Below are 19,358 nucleotides of genomic sequence, written 5' to 3'. Positions count from 1 at the left end.
GCCCATGGGGACAAGGGCACGGCTCCTGGGGAAGTCTGAGCCTCCTACTGTTGCCGCTGCTGCTCCGAGGTTGCAGCCAGGCTGCTGCCCGAGACCTGGGCACGGCAGGGCAGGGCACAACCGGCTACAGCTGCCCGTTCCCATGTGCCCGAGGGACCTTTCCCATCGCGGCGGCGGCGCCGCCGGGGCGATGCCCTGCACGGGGGCACTGAGCTGCTCCAGCACCAGCAGCTCGGGCTGCGGGCTGGCGTCCCGCCGAGCACCGGGCCGGCACGGCTGGGGAGCGAGGCCTGCGGGACGGGATGGACACCCTCCCGGGGAGCGGGGGAAAACGGAGCAAGAAAGGAGAACAGGCCGCTGCTGAGTCCCGCCAGGGCTGCCCGGAGCCGGGGGGGAGGAAACAGCTGCGGGGCCGTGAGCGCGGCAGCTCCCTCTGACGGCGGCGGTCGGGAGGAGCGGCGGCGGTTGTCACATGTCGGAAAGTCCCCGGCACTGCCGGTGGAAATCCCCGGTGGGGTTTTTTTTGTTGTGTGTTTTTCCTTTTTTTTTTTTTCTCCCGGGCGCTGAAACAGAAAAGGAAAAAAAAAAAAAACCAACAAAAAACGAAAAACAAGAGGCTCGGCTCAACCCGTCATTCCGCAGCGGCGACTGCAGCGGCAGCAGCTCCGGCGGGGAGGGGGCGGCGGAGAAGAGAAGGGAGTCCCGGCTCGGCGGGGATCGATGAGTACCGAGCTCGGCTGCGTCCCACCGCCCCAGCCCCGCTGCTGAGCAGGAGCTACCGGCAGGATCGAACGGAGGAGGAGCTCGCCGGCGGAGAGGTGAGCGCCGCTGCGAGATCGGGGGCGGGCAGGGCACGGCGGAGCAGCGGACCCTCAAACCGGCTTCATTTCCTCCATGCTGCGTGCAGGAGGGCTCCTCGGGGCACCGGGCGGGTTTGGCCGCGGTGTTTGCTCATTTTCCGCCCGGCACCCGAGCAGTTAGTGCTCCGGAGGGGAGCTGCGCGTCGGTTCCCGGTTCGCGTTGGACGTCGCTGGCCGAGCGGTGAAGCTGTGCCCTCTGTTGCCGGGCGCTGGCCGGGGCACAGCGGGCTCTCCCCAGCACGTCGGGCGGGGAAACCGGCCGGTGGAGGGTGGTTGGGCTTGCTTTTAGCGGCTGCCGCGGCTGGAAAAGAAGTTTGTTTTGAGCTCTTCTCCTGTGGAGCTGGCAGGTGGCAATAGCGGCTGTCGTTTCCACCTTACTTACGCTTGCTTCCAGGAGACCAGTTAAGTTAGGGAATTAAGCCGTGTAAACAAGTGCTGTGGTATATGTAACACCTTCAATCCTCATCTTCTTCCTTGGTAGAGCGATAATGTGCTTAGTTCTGTACCAAGCACTCAGCAACCCAGGCACAGGAATCCAGGGGCGCAGAAGGTGTATTAAGCATGTTTATTTTAGCATTGTCTTCACACTTTATGGAAAGGAGTTTGTTATTGCTATTTTTCAGATAGAGGACAGAAAATTGAAATAACTTTATGAAGCCACTGGCATATCTCAGAACAATATTCAGCTTTCCTGAGCCCAGCATCTTCAGTATTACATGTTCAGAAAGAATGCTGCCTCAGCTATTTAATCATTGTTTACAGCTGTTCGCTTCTGAGAATTTGTAGTCATTGCATGTCCAAAGGTAAATTAGTATAGCATACAGTAAAGCACAGTACAGTATAGACTAATACAATTGTAGCTGAGCTTTCTGTTCTTTGGGTCTCTAGCTTAGACAACTACTGAGTTCTGTTTGTTTCACACATTGTTTTTCAAAATAAAGGTTGCTCAGATTTTGCCTTGATTGACATTTGATTACCATAAATAGCATAGACAGTAATTTCCATGTGTGGAGGGGAAAATACGCCTGTAGAATATAACACTGAATGCTTCTGTAAACTCAGTACTTTTTATTACTTAAAGCTGGAAATAACCATTTCAAGGGTCCATGCCGATAGTGCTTAATCATGTGATTAGTCTTTATTCATGTAAAAATATCCCACTGACTCAATGGCTTTACTTACATAAGTAAGGAATTAAGTATTTCGGTCATCTCAGATCAAAGTATAGCTGTGATTATTAAACAGATTAATAAGGGATTGTTTATATTTCATTTCTTAAATCATACATATGTTTAAATATAGGATTACAGAAATAGCACATGTAAAACTATATTGATGGGGGGAGTGGATGAGAGAATATGTTATTGCCATCTTGGTGGAGGATTAATAAGAACAGACCATCTTCAGTGGCTAAGGGAAAGCTTTTCTGCATGTTGCAAGATGTGCCAACTCTGAGCCCTGTACCTAGTGCTCCTACAGGAGCAGAGGAAACATTGGGTGGATGACACTGCCCTGACTGAGCAGAAAGGACTTTGCAGCATCTCGTGTTTCACTTGCCTCTATTTAGGGCTTGACAGGATGTCCTATGAATCTCTCCATCAGCTGGTTCTCAAAGAGATTACAGAGGGCAGCTCTTGGCAGCAGGAGTTTGAGGTCCCCTCTCACCCTGGCAGTGTCCTTACCAGCCCTGCTGGGATTGGATGTCACCAATGGAAGTGTCTGGGCGAAGAGAAGAGAGCAGCTGGTCCCCAGAGGGGGAAGGTTGTGCTTGAACCCTTCTGAGCAAGAGGAATCTTCTGCCTTCAGAGACCTGGGAGTCCCTTCCTGGTCAGTCTGTCAGGATGTAGTCTCTCTGGCCCTGCAGACTCCCATCTCCCTGAGAAAACTTCGTGATAGCTGCATCCATCAGATTTCAGTTGCTTCTTGTCTCCTTGTACTTGGCATGGTATACATTGAGACCTTAGTATATACCTGTGGCTTGATATTTGCCTATAGATTCATAATCGCAATGGTGGGCTCTCCTAACGTGACCAGCTATATTCTAAACATGTTAGGCATACATGTCTGTCTTTGTTTTAACAGAAATTTTGCTTTGGCTTTCAACAGCAGTAATGTACATGGGCAGCATAATGAATATCTCCATGTAATAATAGGTTGCTGGTGTTACTGCAGTGCACAGGAGTTTTGAGGGATGTGGTCCCTATGTTTGGCTCTGGCTAGCCACAAAGTTAGTGTGCTCTGAATAAGTATTTCAGAGAGTGTACACAGTTTGAGATTATGGTTTGTTTTTTTTTTCTCCCTGCTGTAGCCCATGAGGCCAGAGGTACTGAAGAAAGGGATGTAGGGCAGAAACATTACATGTCCCACTGTGGAAAAATATTGGGGTTTTTGAGCCAAGTGGAAATGCTTTTTCAGCTACGTTGACTTACCGCTGAGTAATAGCAGCACTGCAGTTTGCACCCCCACACGCAGCACAAGCACCTCTGTGCAGTAGCTCTACCACTCAATAAATATAAGGAGCCTCAAGAAGAGTAACATAAGTCTGTCCTTGAGTACTGGCTCTGCTACAAATTCCACCTTCAGCCACTGTAAGTATGAGACAGATACTAGCATGGCATGTAATTCTTGGGGCTCTTTTTGTACTGTACCAAGCATCACTTCTCAGAATGTATAGGCTGTGGAAATCTGAAATGGTCATTATCTGCTTTTTTTGGCATGTCATCAAAACAAGAGCTTGAAATGGGCTGAAAGTTCAGCAAGTTCATATGGGATTACACTGTGCAATTATCAATTAGTCGGGTTCCCAGGATAATTTTGCCTTCGCTTGATCTTGCTTTCTTTATCCTTACTTTGACTCAAATGCTTTTTTATTTTTTTTTTTTTTGGAAGATGATGCAATTTCCTTAATTCTTAATAAATTTGCTTTAACATCTCAGTAAGTGATAGCAGTAAATGATTGGAATAAGATGGTCAATGTCTATATCTGAGTAATACAGAGAGGCTGATGGATATGAGCTTTAAAAACCATCATCTATATAAGTATCAGTGGACTGCATCCACTCTGCGCTCATTTTAGGAAAACCTGCAGCCAGAATCCCACCCCTGAAAGTGCCTTCTCAATCTCCACAAAAGTAACAGCACTGTGATGCAAGGACACTAACATGCCAATAAAAGGATCCTTTTCCATTTCAGATGTCTTCTAGAAATATGGCTGGCCAACACATCCTTCCTCAAGCTTTGTATCAGAGCAATATGCTGAAAGCCATGAAAATTAGAGAGAGGACACCTGAAGATCTGGTCAAACCCCCCAGTGGAATAATTCACCACTTCAGGACTATGCACAGATACACCATAGAAATGTTCAGAATGGGCCAGTTCTGTCCTCAGTTTCGGGAGACACTTCAGAAGGCCTTGACTGACCAGGCCACCCAGACTTCGCTGGAGCGCCAGAGGAAGCTCAACTGGTGCATGGAAGTTCGGAGGCTTGTCCCTTTGAAGACTAATGGTAAGTTGTGAGCAGGTCTCTGCATTCACGTTAAAATGGGTAATGCAAATGTAGCACCTTTATTAATAGCATTTGCGTTCATGTAACTGAAACAGAAGTGCATGGCTTTAAAAAAGTGGTTCCTTTTAATCTTAGTTTTGTAAACTAAAATTATTTCCACGTGATGTACTGTTGTGAGGCTGTAGCAGTTCCCTGCCCATATAATAATATTATGAATGGCCTGAAAAATAAACAGATGTTTTCATAGTATCAGTAATCTGTGGCACATCAAAGTAAAACACCAGGCAGGAACCTTGACCTGCAACCCATCACCTTTCTGTGAATTGGACTGTGTGTCAGCTGCCTTGTCAGAAGTGCCAAATGACCCTTAATAGCAGACAAGGGAGACTTCAGATGCTTTGAGTGACAGGGATGTGTTCCTGTGTATATATAGCAGAAGTTAATATCCTGCCATAAGCCCTGCTGTTGTAGCTGGCAGGCAAGGTCCACTCGCTGGTCCAGCTTTAACAGCAATGCTGCCAGGAGCATCCTGGACGTGGAGTCTCTGGGAACCAGACCTCGCTGGCCCCAGAGTCAGCACCCTGCACCTGGCCGGCTCCTTCATCCCCAGCTACCTGCTGGGGTTTCCTGGCTCTTGCATTTCCTCAGGCTCACCAGTAAGTCCTGTGTGCGTGACTGACAGCCATCTTTGTGCAACACAAAGTTTTGGCTTTTGGGTTATTTCATGTCTATTGCATCAAGTGCTGTAAATTAAAAGGTACATTAGTTGTGCAAATATTTCCTGAATAGGGTGCATGTGTCCACAGTCTTGAGCAGGAAATTTTTGCACATGACTTTAAGAGTTGCTGGGCATTTCATATTCAGTGGAGGAAAGATTTGGTAATGTCTATGACTTATGGTCATGCAGCTGTAAAGTTGGACTCAGGATTCCCTACAGCACAGATTGCCCCAAACCAGGAAAGTCAACTGCAACAGTGAGGACTCCAAGAACACGGAAAATACATATTATATGCTCAAGAAGCAGATGACACTGGTTATAGAAACACTGGGTGTGGTGGACCTGCAGTCTCACTGAAGTCCTTCGATTATGTTCTGTGGATGCTTCTTTTCGTATCTGTTTATAAACACATTTCTCTTATCTTCCTCGTCCATGTTCTTCCCTTCTCAAGTTCTACCATATTTCTCAGTCTGATTGCACCGCCGTGTAGATGTCACAGCTGTGACCTAGAAGAGCCTGATCCTAATGCGTGTCTCTGTCATAGAGGCACTGACCTTTTGGCGGGCTTTTGCACATTCATAAAATTCCCATTACTGTAATTAGGCTGTTCATGGAGATCGCGTAACCTTGAACTTCCAGCAGAACTGGAGTTGCAGTTATGGCAGGCAGCTCTTTGTGGGTATTAGGAAGATAACATCACTCCCAGTGTTGCATCCTCAAGACTTCACTCCAGGAGGTACACTAACACGTTCGCTAGGAAAATGGACAATGTGCATAATTTTTGCCCAGGGCAAAGAGCAATGGTTTTAGAATCCCGTATCTCCTCTGTTAATACGTGTCCTGCAGGGGTTAACACTGCCTGGACAGGTCCTTGTTGCTGACAACACTGTGTTCAGTAACTGTGACTTCTTGCCTTGTCCCATGACTGTAAGCCCGTGTTACAAATGGGAACAATCTGTGGACTTGGGACTTGGATCCCATTTGTGAGCAGGGGTACCAGTATATAGGATGCTGAAATTTTAGGGCAGGTTGAGGGAAGGCAAAGCAAGGGTTCGGTTTTTGGTCCCCCCTTCCTGTACCCCACGCAACCAATGAACTCTGCTTCAGTTCAGTGCTCTAAGGTCATTAAGTGCATGAGTAGTAGGAGTGGCTTTGGGAACCTGTGGCTTATGCAAAGTAGTCACAGCAAGGAACTTTTGCAGGAGAGAGAAGGTAAGCTGGGCTGAAGGAGAGGATCCCTGAAAGAAGAGACAGAAGCCTGGAGAAACCCTGTATTATCCCAGAAAATAACATGTTGTGTTTTGTTTTGTTTTCTCCCGTGTGGAATGGAGAATACTTTAAAAAGCATTTAGCTGGTTAGCTCATAGAAGTGAGGGGAATATACTGGTTCTTTCAGTCAACAGTGGGTTTTCTTGAGAAAATTCTGGGGTTTTTTTCTAATGAAAGTTTTAATAGTTGAGAACAGAGAAAGTATGTATTTCCTGTAGGATCTTTCCGTGTATATTTTGCCTGATATGTGCATGAGTTTGTGGAGTGGTGTTTTGCCTCTTCTTTTAAAAAAAAAAAAAAAAATTTAAAAAAGCCCTTTTGAATCACCACACATTTATTTGCAGTCATGCGAATGGAGGACAGAGGGAAAGCAGTAGGAGGTATAAAAATCGAAACTGTTTAAAAAAAAAATCAAATAACATTCCAACATCTATTGGCTGCAGAGATTTCACTTGTATAATGAATCGGCATTCATTCCAGCCCGCCCAGCCACACCCCCCGGGAAAGTCCGAGGGAGGCTTTGCTGCTCAGCCTTGTGCACCGCAGAACAAAAAGTACAACTGTTGCTCAATTGCTAGTCAAACAGCACGGGGGAATTCCAGCTGCTGTGTAAGGAATTTTGGGCAGCGCTTCTCAATAAAGAACTGAAAGTGAGCTCTCTGAGAGACAGAGAGGAAAAAAAATCATATCTTTGCTCTAGATTTTGCAAAGGGAAAATTTTGACGGGATTAGTATGTCATCTGTCTTGCTCAGAAGGAAACCCAGTCAGTTTTTCTGTCTTATATGTTGTTCCCTCAAAGTAACCAGCCTGCAGACTTGAAGTAAGCTTTGCAAGACAGCGTTCAGAGACCAGAAGACAGTCACAGGAACCTGATACACATGGAGTCCATAACGATTTAGAAAATGTTAAGTAGATTTCAAAGGAAATCTTTTTTTCAGGTTCTGGGGTTTGTTGTAAGTTTTTCTCTGCAGTTTCATAGCAGAGGTAGTAAAAGTGTTCAACAAATGTGTACTTGAAATCATAAGGCATGTGGCAAACTGGGTTTAAGTCTTTTGTGGGTGTTCTTTGGCTGATGTTTTTCCCACATGAGAAAAATCTAGTAGCTTTACCACAGTTGATGCCCTCAATTCCAAGGAAATTGCTGTGGTTTCTTAGCATTCAGTGAATCTGTTTACCACTGTTGTAAATACTGAACCTACTTTTGAATCTGAGGGTATGACAGTAATGATTCTTGCTGTCTCCCTTTTAAGGGAGGCATCCCATTTTGAAGATGGCTGGAGACAGAATTTGAAACTCAGACATAGGCATACTTTGTGACACCTTTTAATTAAGTTAGTTAACTCCTCCTATTCTCAGTTTCCTCCCTTCTGAAATTGCAGAATGTTGCTTTTCTTCCTACCTGTAGGGTAAAGAGGACTTTTTCAATGCAAGGAGTCTGTCTGAATAAAAATTAAATCATTATGGTTTTCATTTATTTAACTTTAACTTTGCATTTTAGAAAAACAACTCTCTAAATAAAACTTTTAACAGCACAGTATACTATCAGTTCTGAGAGGAAGGCGGGAGGTGTTCCTACAATTACTTTACATAAATCACATACTCTTCCCTTTCTGTCTCTTAATTACAAATCCTCCATCAAGCACAGCCAAATGCCTTTCAATGCAGGGGGATGTGAGGCTTGGTCTTATTATAGTATTTTCTTAGTGGCTTCCATAGTCCCTGCTCTGTGCCATCAGGTTTATATCTGTATATACACTGATGAGGGATATTTAAGGGAGATTTACACATTCTTTTGTCATTTTAAGTTGACTTTGTTGTGTTTAAAAGCTATTTCAGCCGTGTTTGACATTTGCAGTTGACCCCAGAACATGATATCAGGCAAAGTTAAGTAAGATAGATACAGGGCAGGCTTCCCACCATTGCTGAATGACAACACCAACAGATGAAGGAGAGAAAACCAGTAGAGAGGGGACTTGCTTAATTTCTGTCCCTTAACAGGGAGCTCATTGCTGTGGTCTTCTTGTTAAAACTGTTCTGTCCGAGGCTTAGAGAGAAGTGCACGAGGAATATGGATAGGTACAGTGTAATTCTACATCCCACACACTTATGGGGTTTTATTTAAGCAGACATTTAAAAATAATGTGCTCTTTGGGTTTTTTTGCAGGTGATGGAAATTGCCTCATGCATGCTGCATCACAGTACATGTGGGGTATTGAAGATATTGACCTCGTCTTAAGAAAAACATTGTTTAGCGCACTCAGGGAGACTGACACACGGAACTTCAAGCTCCGCTGGCAGCGGGAGGCTATTAAATCCCAGGAGTTTGTAGAAACAGGACTCTGCTATGACACCCGGGTAAGGTGGCCTGAGGGAATGGTGCTGTTTTCTGAGTGCTCATCAGCGTTGGCTTGCTGATTCCATTTGCTTTTTGGCTTCACGGATTCCGCTGTTAGTGAAGAGCAGAAATAGTCGTCTTCTGGAGGAAATGTGAAGGTGTGCTTGTTTGGAGCACTGCTGCGCTGTGGTTGGTTCCTGACCTCCGTGTCTTTGAACTGTTGCTGATGCGTGTTTCTTTCCTCAGAATTGGGAGGAGGAGTGGGAATACCTCATTGAAATGACCTCCCCAGAAACATCTGGAGCTCGAAACAGGCTTCCATATAATGCACTGGAAGAAATCCACATCTTCATCCTTGCTAACATCCTCAGAAGGCCAGTCATTGTCCTTGCAGGTGAGTTGCCCAGCCAGTTGTCTCATATTACAGACCGTGTCACTCTGTGCCGTATTAGTAATCTTAGTTTGCTCGTAGTTGTTTTCAGGTAGATATGTTTCAGAACTGGGTGTTTTCAGCAATTGTTCTGAAATGCCCGGAATGTGTTTTCTCTTGCTTGTAGCACATACTTATTTCTGTTTATTTGTCTTTTCTTCCTTATGCAGATAAAGTAGTGAGAAGTTTAGAGTCAGGCTCCAGTTTTGCTCCTCTGAATGTTGGTGGTATTTACTTGCCTCTCCTTTGGCCAGCTGAAGAATGCTACAGATACCCAATAGTGCTTGGTTACGACAACATGCATTTTACACCACTGGTGACTCTGAAGGACAGTGGGCCAGGTATTTTTCAAGTACCTTGTTTGGTATTTATGTAGCTTCTTCAATAACATCATGCTGATAAAGCATTTAAAATATAATCTGGTTTAGATTTGCATTTCAAAACTTAAAAGATTCCTTTAGAATGCATGCTTAAAATGTGAACAGGAACAGTTTTGATTGTAAATCTGAATAAAAACTGAAGGTTGTCTTCAAAGTGCTGATTGAAAGTAAAGTACAACTCACCTGTTTGCAGACTGGAATCAGTCAAAAGGTGGCCTCTGCTTCATTGTGTTCTGGCCTCCCTTCCATGCCCCATCATAAGAGAAGAAGCTTGGAAGGACATGGTCTTATAACAGCATACCGTTGCTTGACTGGGATAATGAGATACATGCTTTGCCATTTTTAATGCATCTCCTCCGGCTGGATAGCAGTTCTCTAGGTTCTCAGGTTAGGGCATCATCCTGTGGAAAGGTACAATGAACTAATATCTACAATGCTACCCACACTGAAAGTTGCTATGGGGACATTAAAAGGTTTTGGTGCAGACATGTGTGCGTCCTTCCCCAGTGGCACTGTTCAGAAACCAGTTGCTCTGGCCAGCCATTCTCCTCTCTCTCTGAAATTCAGCAGCAGTGGTGAGGTGTCTGTGTGTTGCGTCTTATGGTACTTTTGCCTAGTTTTATATATATATATATATGTATGCTAACCTATCTTGTTTCCCCACAGAAATCCGGGCTGTCCCTCTGGTCACCAGTGAACAAGGCAGATTTGAGGACTTGAGAGTACACTTTCTGACAGATGCAGAGGAGAGAGAGAAAGAGCAGCTGCTAAAAGACTACTTGATAGTGATAGAAATTCCAGTACAAGGCTGGGATCATGGTACAACTCATTTAATTAACGCTGCAAAGTGAGTGTCATTCCTGTTTCCTCAAAGTTATCTTGTTTACGGTGGTGGGAGAAGCTGGACCGCCCAGTGTGTTTCTTCAGTCATTCCTTTCTTCTACAGCAGCACACATTTACCTTCTGCAGCATGAAATAAATGGCATTATTGCTGACATGCTTTGAAGTGATATGAGCTTGAGCCAGTCTCAAAAGGCAAAAATGTCAGCAGACTGAAACTAATAATTTAGACAAGTAAGCCCAGTGGATTAGGTTCACTGATTTTTGGATTATGCAGGAGGGTGGCTGAAGAGTAGTGAAACTCTGGAACTAGTTAGACCAAACTTCTGCACTTCGTTTAAGGGCACATTGCATGAAGGGCAGGTGGTGTAGTTTTGGCTGCCCTAGGAAGAGTAGCTGATGGGATGTTCTTAGCACAGATGCCTTGACACCACAGGCTGTGGTGGTGTGGCCGTGGGCAGGAAGCTATAGCCAGTAGAGGAACCAGCATCTGAGCTTGTCCCCCTGACAGCTGGGTGTCAGTTACGTGTAGGGGGAAGCTGGTGGCACTCATCAGCCCCTCACATTTAGGGGACACTGGCAGCGGCATCTGCCCAGCCCCTTCACAGGTGTGGGAGGGGAGCAACTCCCTGAAGCTCTGTCTTTGCTTCCATTACCACACCAAAAGGATATAGACATACGTAAAGAGTAGCAATCCAACTTCCATAGTCCCATTGCACGGATGTGTTCGTGAGTATTACCAGTAGTGCTAGCTCCTCATCCTCCCAGCTGTGGCATGGTGAAGCTCTGGTATGTACTTTTCCTTGTGGGCAGGGTAGGGATGGATGGTATGATGGATGCTGGCATTACATACACTGAAACTATGTCGTTTGTTTTGAAGAATTCTGCTGGTAGATACAGACCCAATAAGGCAAAACCAGGAGCAGATTTTGTGATAAACTGTATCATGAAATGCAGAGCCTACTGTAGGAAAGGCTTGTGTGGGGGCTGGTGAAGAGAGGGGGTCTTCCACTCTAACCTTGGCTCAGCTGAGCACTGTTCTTCAGAGGAATTCAGGATTGGGATAATTTTGCTTTTCACTTCTGAGAGAGTATCCATATTCTTCCTGGAAATAGCTCTCAGACACCAAAGCCTCATCTAGAAAATCCTTTTAAGAATACTCTGTTTAGTATTGTGTCATATCATTTCTTTATACATGAAAGTCTCCTTTTGACATCACTGAACACCTGCTTTTTAAATTGTTTCCATTTACAGCAACAGTTTAACATCCTGTATCTTTTAGTTGAGTAATATGGATGTGCATTAGATCTGCATTTCCTCCCCACACAGCTTGTATTTGCCTCCACCCCACCACCTGCCCTTTCCAACCACTGATGCAATCTTCTGTTTTTGGCTCTCAGGTTAGATGAAGGCAACCTACCCAAAGAAATAAACCTTGTGGAAGATTACTTTCAGCTGGTACAGCATGAGTACAAGAAGTGGCAGGAGAATGCTGAACCTGCTAGAAGAGAGACCTGTCCCAGGAACAGACAGGAACTGTCTTTTCCCCAGCTTTCCCTCTTACAGGTGAAATGTGAAACGCCAAATTGCCCTTTCTACATGTCTGTGAACACCCAGCCCTACTGCCATGAGTGCTTTGAGCGGAGGTCCCAGGGAAGCAAAGGAAGAAAGCAGACCTCCAAAGCAGCACCTGAGAAACTGAAGGCAGCTGGGTCAGGTTCCCCCCATGGGGATGTTTGTGAACCTGGGGTATGGACACCTGAAGGGCCCATAACGGGGCCTCGCTCCGCACCTCCAACTGCTCCGAGCCTTTTCCTGTACAGCGAGACCACAGCCATGAAGTGCAAGACACCAGACTGCCCCTTTACATTGAATGTGCAACACAATGGGCTTTGCGAACGCTGCTACAACTCCAGACAGCTTGCTTCTTGCAACAACTTGGATGACCAGAGACATTTAGACTATGCCACGTGCAAGGTGTGTCATCAGAAGGCAAACAGGACCTTCAATGGCATATGCAGCAATTGCTTCAAAAGGTCTACAGAGCATTCCTCAAATGGCAGCCCTGCTTTCCTGCCCACGTGCCACCAGAGATCCACGTCTGACCCGTCCCAGATCTCGCAGAGCCTCCTCCAGCACTCCTGCCATCAGACTCCCAACAGCCGCGAGGAGGAGCCCCCACCACGGGCTCTGCCTCCCGAGGAGAAGAGGGGAGGTAACCTCTGCAGGAAACCCGGCTGCAGGTTCTTCGGGACACCGCAGAATGAGGGCTTCTGCACACTGTGTTTCTTTGAGTACAGGGAAAACAACGGTAAGCAGAGATAGGGTGAGCTTTGGCACACTGTGGCCTCAGATTTGCCTGCTGGAGCTCTGAAGCTCTGTACACACTGGGTGCTAAAAGAGATGGGTGTGATGGAAGTGGTGTGGAGCAGAAGCAGTGCTGTGGATAAGGTGCTTCTTTTGACCATTATCCTGTAAAGGCACATGCGGTAATAGAGTGAGAAATCTGTGAAAGCCAGTTATGTTGGTAAGGCTTTTTAAAAGCTTCACATGAGTGTGAAGATCTGTATCCGTTCTGGATGTAACAGGTATAACACCCTGGAGTAACTACTGAAGTCACCTTGATAAGCAAAGCAAGTAGAAACTGACTGTAGATAATGTGCTTGTATTTTGGAGTAACTTAAGAGTCTATTGTTGTAATCTACCTTGAAATCTTTCTTGGTAGTATCACATGCATGTGTTTAAAGGCAGGCCTCCAAAAGGTAATAGCTTGTGAATAAATCACAGCATGAAATCTTCGTCTTTCATGCTACTGCTCTGTAACACAGGCAAAGAGCCCTTGGATACAGAAGGTGAAAGGCACATATAAGAGAGAATTATTGCTTTGCTCTGTTTCCTTGCTGACAAGTGTGCCAATGCTGCACTTTTCACACATGTTCAAATCAGGGAACTTCTTTGCCAGCTTACAATAGCTTATTTTCCACTGTTGTTCACAATGATTTTTTTTTTTCCTTCTGACTGTGGAATACATAAAATTGCTTCATGAGACTAAGAAGTGTAAAGCACTTTTTCCTATTATGCGCTGTGCTGCTGTACTTGCATTACCCAATGTGCCTGATATGGGGAAGGCCGAGAGGGAAGTGTTGTGGTAGATCACAGATGACATGCTGAAGCCAAAGGTGAAATTCCTCTTGACTTTAGTGAGATCTAGTTTTCCCACCGAGGGCAAGTTTTGCCTAAATCAGCTGTTTCAACAACTTCTGATATGAAAATCAGGTTGTATTTAACTCCCTTATTTATGTAGCATGGAGGAAAGTGCATCAACTGAGGGGTCTCAGGATTGTCCAAAGCTCATGTTTGGGGCTAGCAGATTTCTTTTTTTAAAAAAAAAATTTTCTCTTTTTAACCTGGGGAGCTTTTCATAGTTGCTTCGGGTCATCAGATCTATTGAGCACATTCAAACTCCTCCTGTCCTTACTTTGCTTTATAGACAGTGCTTTGCTACGCCACCAGAGGAGATCTCAGAGGAAGTCCTCGGCAGCAGGTCAGCTGGGGACCTCCGCCGCCACTTTCCGTAACACCATGTCCTGCCAGCGGCACGACTGCGACACCCTGGGCAGCACGATGCTCGAAGGGTACTGCCAGAACTGCTTCATTAAAGCCCAGAACCAGCGATTTCAGGAAGCCAGGAGAACGGAAGAACAGCTAGTGAGACAGCCAGAAGTAAGTGTGAACTTCTCAAAAATCTTCCTCTTGTTTAGCACTGCATTTTTTCCTCCTGTATTAATAACTTGGGATGTCTACTACTAAATGCTCAGATGACTGCATCCTAAGACAAGCTTAGAGTATCTCATGATTTTTTCCTGCTGCAACTGAGCAGCATTCCTAAAAGTTGTTCTCAATTTAGGTGTTCAGTTTTACCTCAGCTGGGATTTTGCCAGCAATTTCAGTGGATGCAATTGGACCAACAGTTGGTTTGTTTGCTTAACAGGGAAAGATTTTCGTTCTTACCCTTAGATCTGTGCAACTGCATCAAGGCGTTGAGTCTACTTCATGTCACCTTTTTCATTGAGACCATTACAGATTTTCTTTGTCCCTGATTTTTTTCTTTCTTTGGTTTGTTTTTTGACCCTTTTAGAATCGAGAGTTACCAAAGATTAAAAACATTTTTTTCTAAGAAATGACAGAATTTGTGATTTTCTTTGGTAAAGCCCAACTTGGCTCTTGATATTGCATTTTCAGAAGAGGCACGTGTTTGCAACAGCCCCCAGTGGTTACTGATACAAACCATGAGCAGAGTTGAAAGTAAATGAAAAGTCGCTTGTGCTGCCAGGATGGCAACTGACAATGTGTTTTAATGTTTTTCAAGAGAACAGGACAGCACAGAGATTTGCAACGAGCGGCGCTGAGTAGCCAGAAGAGACAATGTGCTGTGGCTTCATGTAGAAACAACCTGGGCTGCAGAAGCGACGACTTGTGCCAGGAGTGCCGGCGCCTCAGTCAGCTTCTGCCTTTGGGGAGTGCCAGGGACCCCGCTGCAGAGGAACCTCCGAAACAACGCTGCCGAGCCCCTGCTTGTGATCACTATGGCAATGCCAAGTGCAATGGCTACTGCAATGAATGCTACCAGTTCAAACAGATCTATGGCTAGTGGAGGAGTTGGTAAAGAAGAAATCGATACCAGCTACTTCCTTCGCTGAAACGGTGCTATTTCCGAAACACTTAACAGTCCTGGGAGGGGGAGGGTGGGGGGAAATATAAGCTGTCTGCTCGTATTTGTTCCCAAGAACGGGAATAAGTGTCTACTTCCTCTAAACACTGCATACAAGGACTGTTGAGAAGGACAGGTTGCCTTCTGCACAGAGCTGTCATTCATGACTAAGCTCCTACAATGCCGTATTTAATTCTTGGACTTCCCAGGAGGAAGTGTGAAGCATTTGAATCCAAAGAACTTCTCAGTTCTGCCTCTTTCTCAATACCTCCCCTGCTGCCAGGCGAGGAGCCACGGCTACTGTTGGAGGTGCAGGAGCTCTTTGTGTTTGCGTATATCAGTCATAGGCAAGTCTTTTCTGAGAGGGATTCCCCAGGACAGGCTGATGCAACTTGGAGTTGATGTCTGAATAAACTTACTTTGGGTTGCCTTGCTGGTGTTCTTACAGAACTTGTCAAGGCAGGAGCTCTCACAGGCATTCAGGGTGTTAACAGCGAGTGGTTCTGTGTTTGCGGAGCCCTCAGCAAACTGCAGCCAGAAAGAAGACCAGCAGTGGTCTGCTCCTTTAACGTGCTTAACCTAACCAGCATTTAGATCCTTTCCCAAATCCCAAGACAGCTGGAAAGACAGGTGATTACAGAAGCAACTTTCATGAGCATATGCATATGATGGGAAAACTGAATCCTGATGTTCCCCACTCGTATGGAAGGAATTGCCTCCAACAGACAAAAGAAACCCCAAAGCCCTTTGTCTTCAGCTTCAATTCTGAAACCAGAGCAACTCTCTTCTCTTTAATTGTAACTGTTGGGAACATGTGTGTTGCTGTTTGCAACCTCCCTACCCATTTCTGTCACACTTTTTTCTGTTACCTTTAATGCAATTCTGTTGTCATGCAAACAGCTTGGAGCTTGGTAACGGAGTGCTTTAGGGCAGAAATTTTACTCCTGGAGTTCATGCATCCACTTCCCAATCTGCAATACTTTCTTTGATGACGCCTTACCGTTGTTCCTGATTCTCTCTTCTCCTTTCACACCTTTAAAGTTTTTAGCATCTGTTTTGCTGCTATGGTTCTGGAGGTGATACCTCTTCTAAGTTGCTTCTCAAGTTTAGAATAATTTTCTAGTTATTAAAAAACAGTTTTTAAAAGAAAAAAATTAAATAACTCATGACTTATTTCTGTTAATTTTATATATTTTGTGAACCTTAATGTGAACATATGTTTTATTAAAATATTTATATTATTTGAAACAATGCAACTTGAAATTTGCACAGCTAGGACTCTTTTTTTTTTTTTTTCCCACTTATATTTACTCTTGTGTTGAAAGTTACAAACTTAAATGTATAATTGAAAAACATTCTCCAGTATAAAGAAATAAATTATTGAAGAATTGAATTTGTTATTTTATATTGATGAGAGAGAGTACAGTTTAGCATGGAGCATTGCCTGAGGAAAGCATTTCTGTTCAGGACCACCATTTAGTATGTTATCAAGTGCTCCCTTGTCCAGATGATGTGCTTTGAAGAGGTGAAAACTTGCTGTGAGTCTCTGCATGCTCTCACATTCTCTCCAAAAGAGCTCTTGGTATCATTGGGGGACCTGTGCAGTGTGTGCATAAGGAGTTGGCTCCTGTGGGTGCAGAGTATCTTCAGTCCCCGGAAGTACAGGTGCGAGAGGATAAGGATGGTGCAGGACCAGGCTGCAAGGGAAGCTAAGCCAGACTAACTTTGCTTTCTCCATTCATCCGTCAGTTATGCCAGGGATCCCCAACTGATGTTGCTCGAGTGCCACCTTGGGAGGTGGTGATGGCAGCACGTGATCCCCACCTCTGCCCCGAAGGCACAGGGCAGCCCTGTTGGCTCCCATCACCTGGGCCAGCAGGGAAGCCCCTCGCCACTTGGTCTTGGCATCTGGGTTGTTTGATAACTCCTCAAAAGCGAGTTGCCAACTGCTACTTCAAGACATACTTGAAATCGGTGTTTTCTTCTCATCCCAAGTTCAGCCTGACCCAGCCCTATTACAAGGGGACTTCTTCACTGTAAGGTTCCCTCAGTATGGCCTGACTATGCCTGTACCAGCACTGATGTTTCAGACCTCTGCCTGGACAAGCAATACTGCGCACTACCATGACGTTTAGGTGTCATCTGTGACCTGAAAGAAAAAAACAAGTCAGGGCTGCAAACATTCCTGTGCAGTCAGGAAAGAGGACCCTTTCCTGAGAGGCTGGCCTCTCCAGCTCAGCTGCTCTCTATCCTGATTAGCTCTTTAATCCCGTCTGACTGTTCTTGAGCACACCTCAGCACATGCTTCAGTGCTGTCCCAGTTGAAACCATGTAGATGCTGAGTTCCTGAGTACTTTTGCAATAGGTTAGCTGGTCCTTGTAATTTGCTTAGCTCTCTAGCCCATGTTCCTGGATGCATGTCTGCCTTCCTGACATGCACTGGTCTCCTTACAATTTAGCCCCGCTCTATCTGGACTCATGTATGCCTCCTTTTAGAGCATACTACCTAGAAGTCAGCCCTACTCCCTCCTGAGCAGAGCCTTCTGGATCTAGCAACCCCATCTCTACAACATATTCCTCTTTTTCAAGATCTGACTCTGTTTATCCATACCCTTCTTCCCCTTTATTTACAACCCATGCAACTCACATGCCCCCTTGATTCATCAAACTTCTGCCCCAGGCAGACACCTCCGTGCTGAAAGAGCAGGGAAAGACTAGGAGGGCTGTCTGCAGCTGGGCATGGAGGCAGCTCATGGCATCCAGCCTCACAGCCATCACCTCTCACTTGCTGAAAAAGGCAGAGCCTCCATCATGGAACCTTCAGTGTCAACTGGCTGGTGGACTCCAGTTGCTGTTAACTGCAGCTTCTTCAGAGAGGAAGGATTTCAGGTGAAATGCCCCAGATCCCACTGATCTGCTGCTGTCTGGGCCTGTTACTCATAACCCTGAAGTCACATGAGGCATGTCTTCATTCTGAAGCTCTTATGTAAATGAGAGTGCCCAGCCAGTCTCTTGTGACTTGTGTGGGAACATTAAAGCTAGTATGGCCTTTTTATTTTTTTTAAATACTCTGGTATTTCCCTAATGTCCTGAGGGGATTTTGACTGTCTGCTGCTTTCTGCTCTTTGTCCAGACACCTCTTCAAGTTCATATATTTTTTTCTTCCTGTTCTGCAAGAGAGAACTTTTATTTGGCATCTCCTCTTTTTTTGTGACCGCTTGTGGAAGTCTCTTTGCTAATTCATGAGATTATTTTCTTAGCAGAAAGGCAAAGCTAATATGAAACAATTGGTTTAACAACTACTTGCATTGCACTGGAATTCCTTATAATATAGTGCAGGAAGGGATTGCTGTGCAGGCTGTGCTTACTTATTAAATTTGATTGGGGAAGGAATACTTTCAGATTATTATATGATGATCTGACTATTATCTATGTTTCTGGATTTCTCAGGGATCTAACCACTATATTAGTAGATAACTTATGATATAGAAAAGAAGGAAGCACTTACTACTTTTTCAGTAGAGAGAGAAAATTGATGTATCTTTTGATACTTCAGTGGTCTGCTCAGCAAGTCTTTGGTCTGATCTGAAGTACTAGGCCACTTAACAGGGCTGGCAGCACCGAACACCAAACTGTGTTAGATCAAAACACTTAGACCAAGCTGCTGACCTAAGTGTGTATCCCAGGAGCCTCGGGCAGGGCTCAGTGTGGTCAGCTGCTTACAGGGAAACAAGGACAGTCCCTGCTGTTACAATCTTGGGTGCAGGCTGTGGTGTTCCACATTTATGCAGAAGAGAAAGGCATCACATTTATGGCCAGTGAGCCATCTGCTCATCCTTTCTTCCCACACTTATTCAGCTCCATCCCCATCCTTCACAGTAGTCCACCTCACCCAGCAGAATGGAAGAGTTACTGCCGATGGGGGGATCTGCAGACTGCAGTGCTGCTCCTTTGCTGCTGGCAGACCTCACAGGAGAACTGTGCCTCTCTGAGGTAGTGATCAAGAAGCAGTTATTTAAGTAAGGATGTCTTACTTGATAAGCCGTTCATGAGTTGCTTGCCGTGTAACTTGGTGTACAGATTCCAGCTGACCCACCAATGGCCTGGAGCAAGTGGGAATGTGATGAATGTAAATGAAAAACATTTGTCTCAGTTCGTGTAAATGTAGGAGTGGGTTCATATCTACTTTTTATGTACTTTAATGAATCGCAAGTGATAAGCCATTTTGCCAACTGTCTTTCATCCAGATGTCCCTGCAGATGCTACAGACTGTCCTCATCTATACCACCACATTCCTCAGAAGTGTCTG

General features: G+C 45.2%; 1 protein-coding gene across 3 annotated transcripts; it reads left to right on the top strand.

Moving 5' to 3' along the window:
- The first annotated feature begins 328 nt into the window (after nucleotides 1-328).
- TNFAIP3 (TNF alpha induced protein 3) lies at nucleotides 329-16,339 on the top strand. Of its 3 annotated transcripts, none has more exons than XM_071806497.1 (10): nucleotides 329-818; nucleotides 3,169-3,448; nucleotides 4,053-4,365; nucleotides 8,518-8,708; nucleotides 8,935-9,082; nucleotides 9,289-9,459; nucleotides 10,165-10,345; nucleotides 11,739-12,649; nucleotides 13,829-14,061; nucleotides 14,708-16,339. In XM_071806497.1, exons 3-10 carry the CDS (start codon nucleotides 4,053-4,055, stop codon nucleotides 14,987-14,989), a joined length of 2,430 nt encoding a protein of 809 aa, XP_071662598.1. In that variant the 5' UTR covers nucleotides 329-818; nucleotides 3,169-3,448; the 3' UTR covers nucleotides 14,990-16,339. The 3 variants fall into 3 exon arrangements, with proteins under 3 accessions (XP_071662598.1, XP_065690529.2, XP_071662597.1); XM_071806496.1 differs by lacking the exon at nucleotides 329-818 and adding an exon at nucleotides 2,418-2,687; XM_065834457.2 differs by lacking the exon at nucleotides 3,169-3,448 and having other exon boundaries at nucleotides 330-818.
- Nucleotides 16,340-19,358: the final 3,019 nt, after the last annotated feature.

The sequence above is a fragment of the Patagioenas fasciata genome, chromosome 3, assembly GCF_037038585.1.
Source record: "Patagioenas fasciata isolate bPatFas1 chromosome 3, bPatFas1.hap1, whole genome shotgun sequence".
Classification (NCBI taxonomy): Eukaryota; Metazoa; Chordata; class Aves; order Columbiformes; family Columbidae; genus Patagioenas; species Patagioenas fasciata.
The sequence above is the reverse complement of the archived record's forward strand: the minus strand, read 5'-3'. Positions and strand labels throughout refer to the sequence as shown.

Excerpts from the sequence above, each read along its gene's own strand:
- TNFAIP3 (XM_071806497.1), top strand. The coding sequence starts at position 4,053 with ATGTCTTCTAGAAATATGGCTGGCCAACACATCCTTCCTCAAGCTTTG. Across the intron at positions 8,709-8,934 it reads GACTCTGCTATGACACCCGG|AATTGGGAGGAGGAGTGGGA; the intron begins GTAAGGTGGCCT and ends TTCTTTCCTCAG. Across the intron at positions 12,650-13,828 it reads TGAGTACAGGGAAAACAACG|ACAGTGCTTTGCTACGCCAC; the intron begins GTAAGCAGAGAT and ends TTTGCTTTATAG.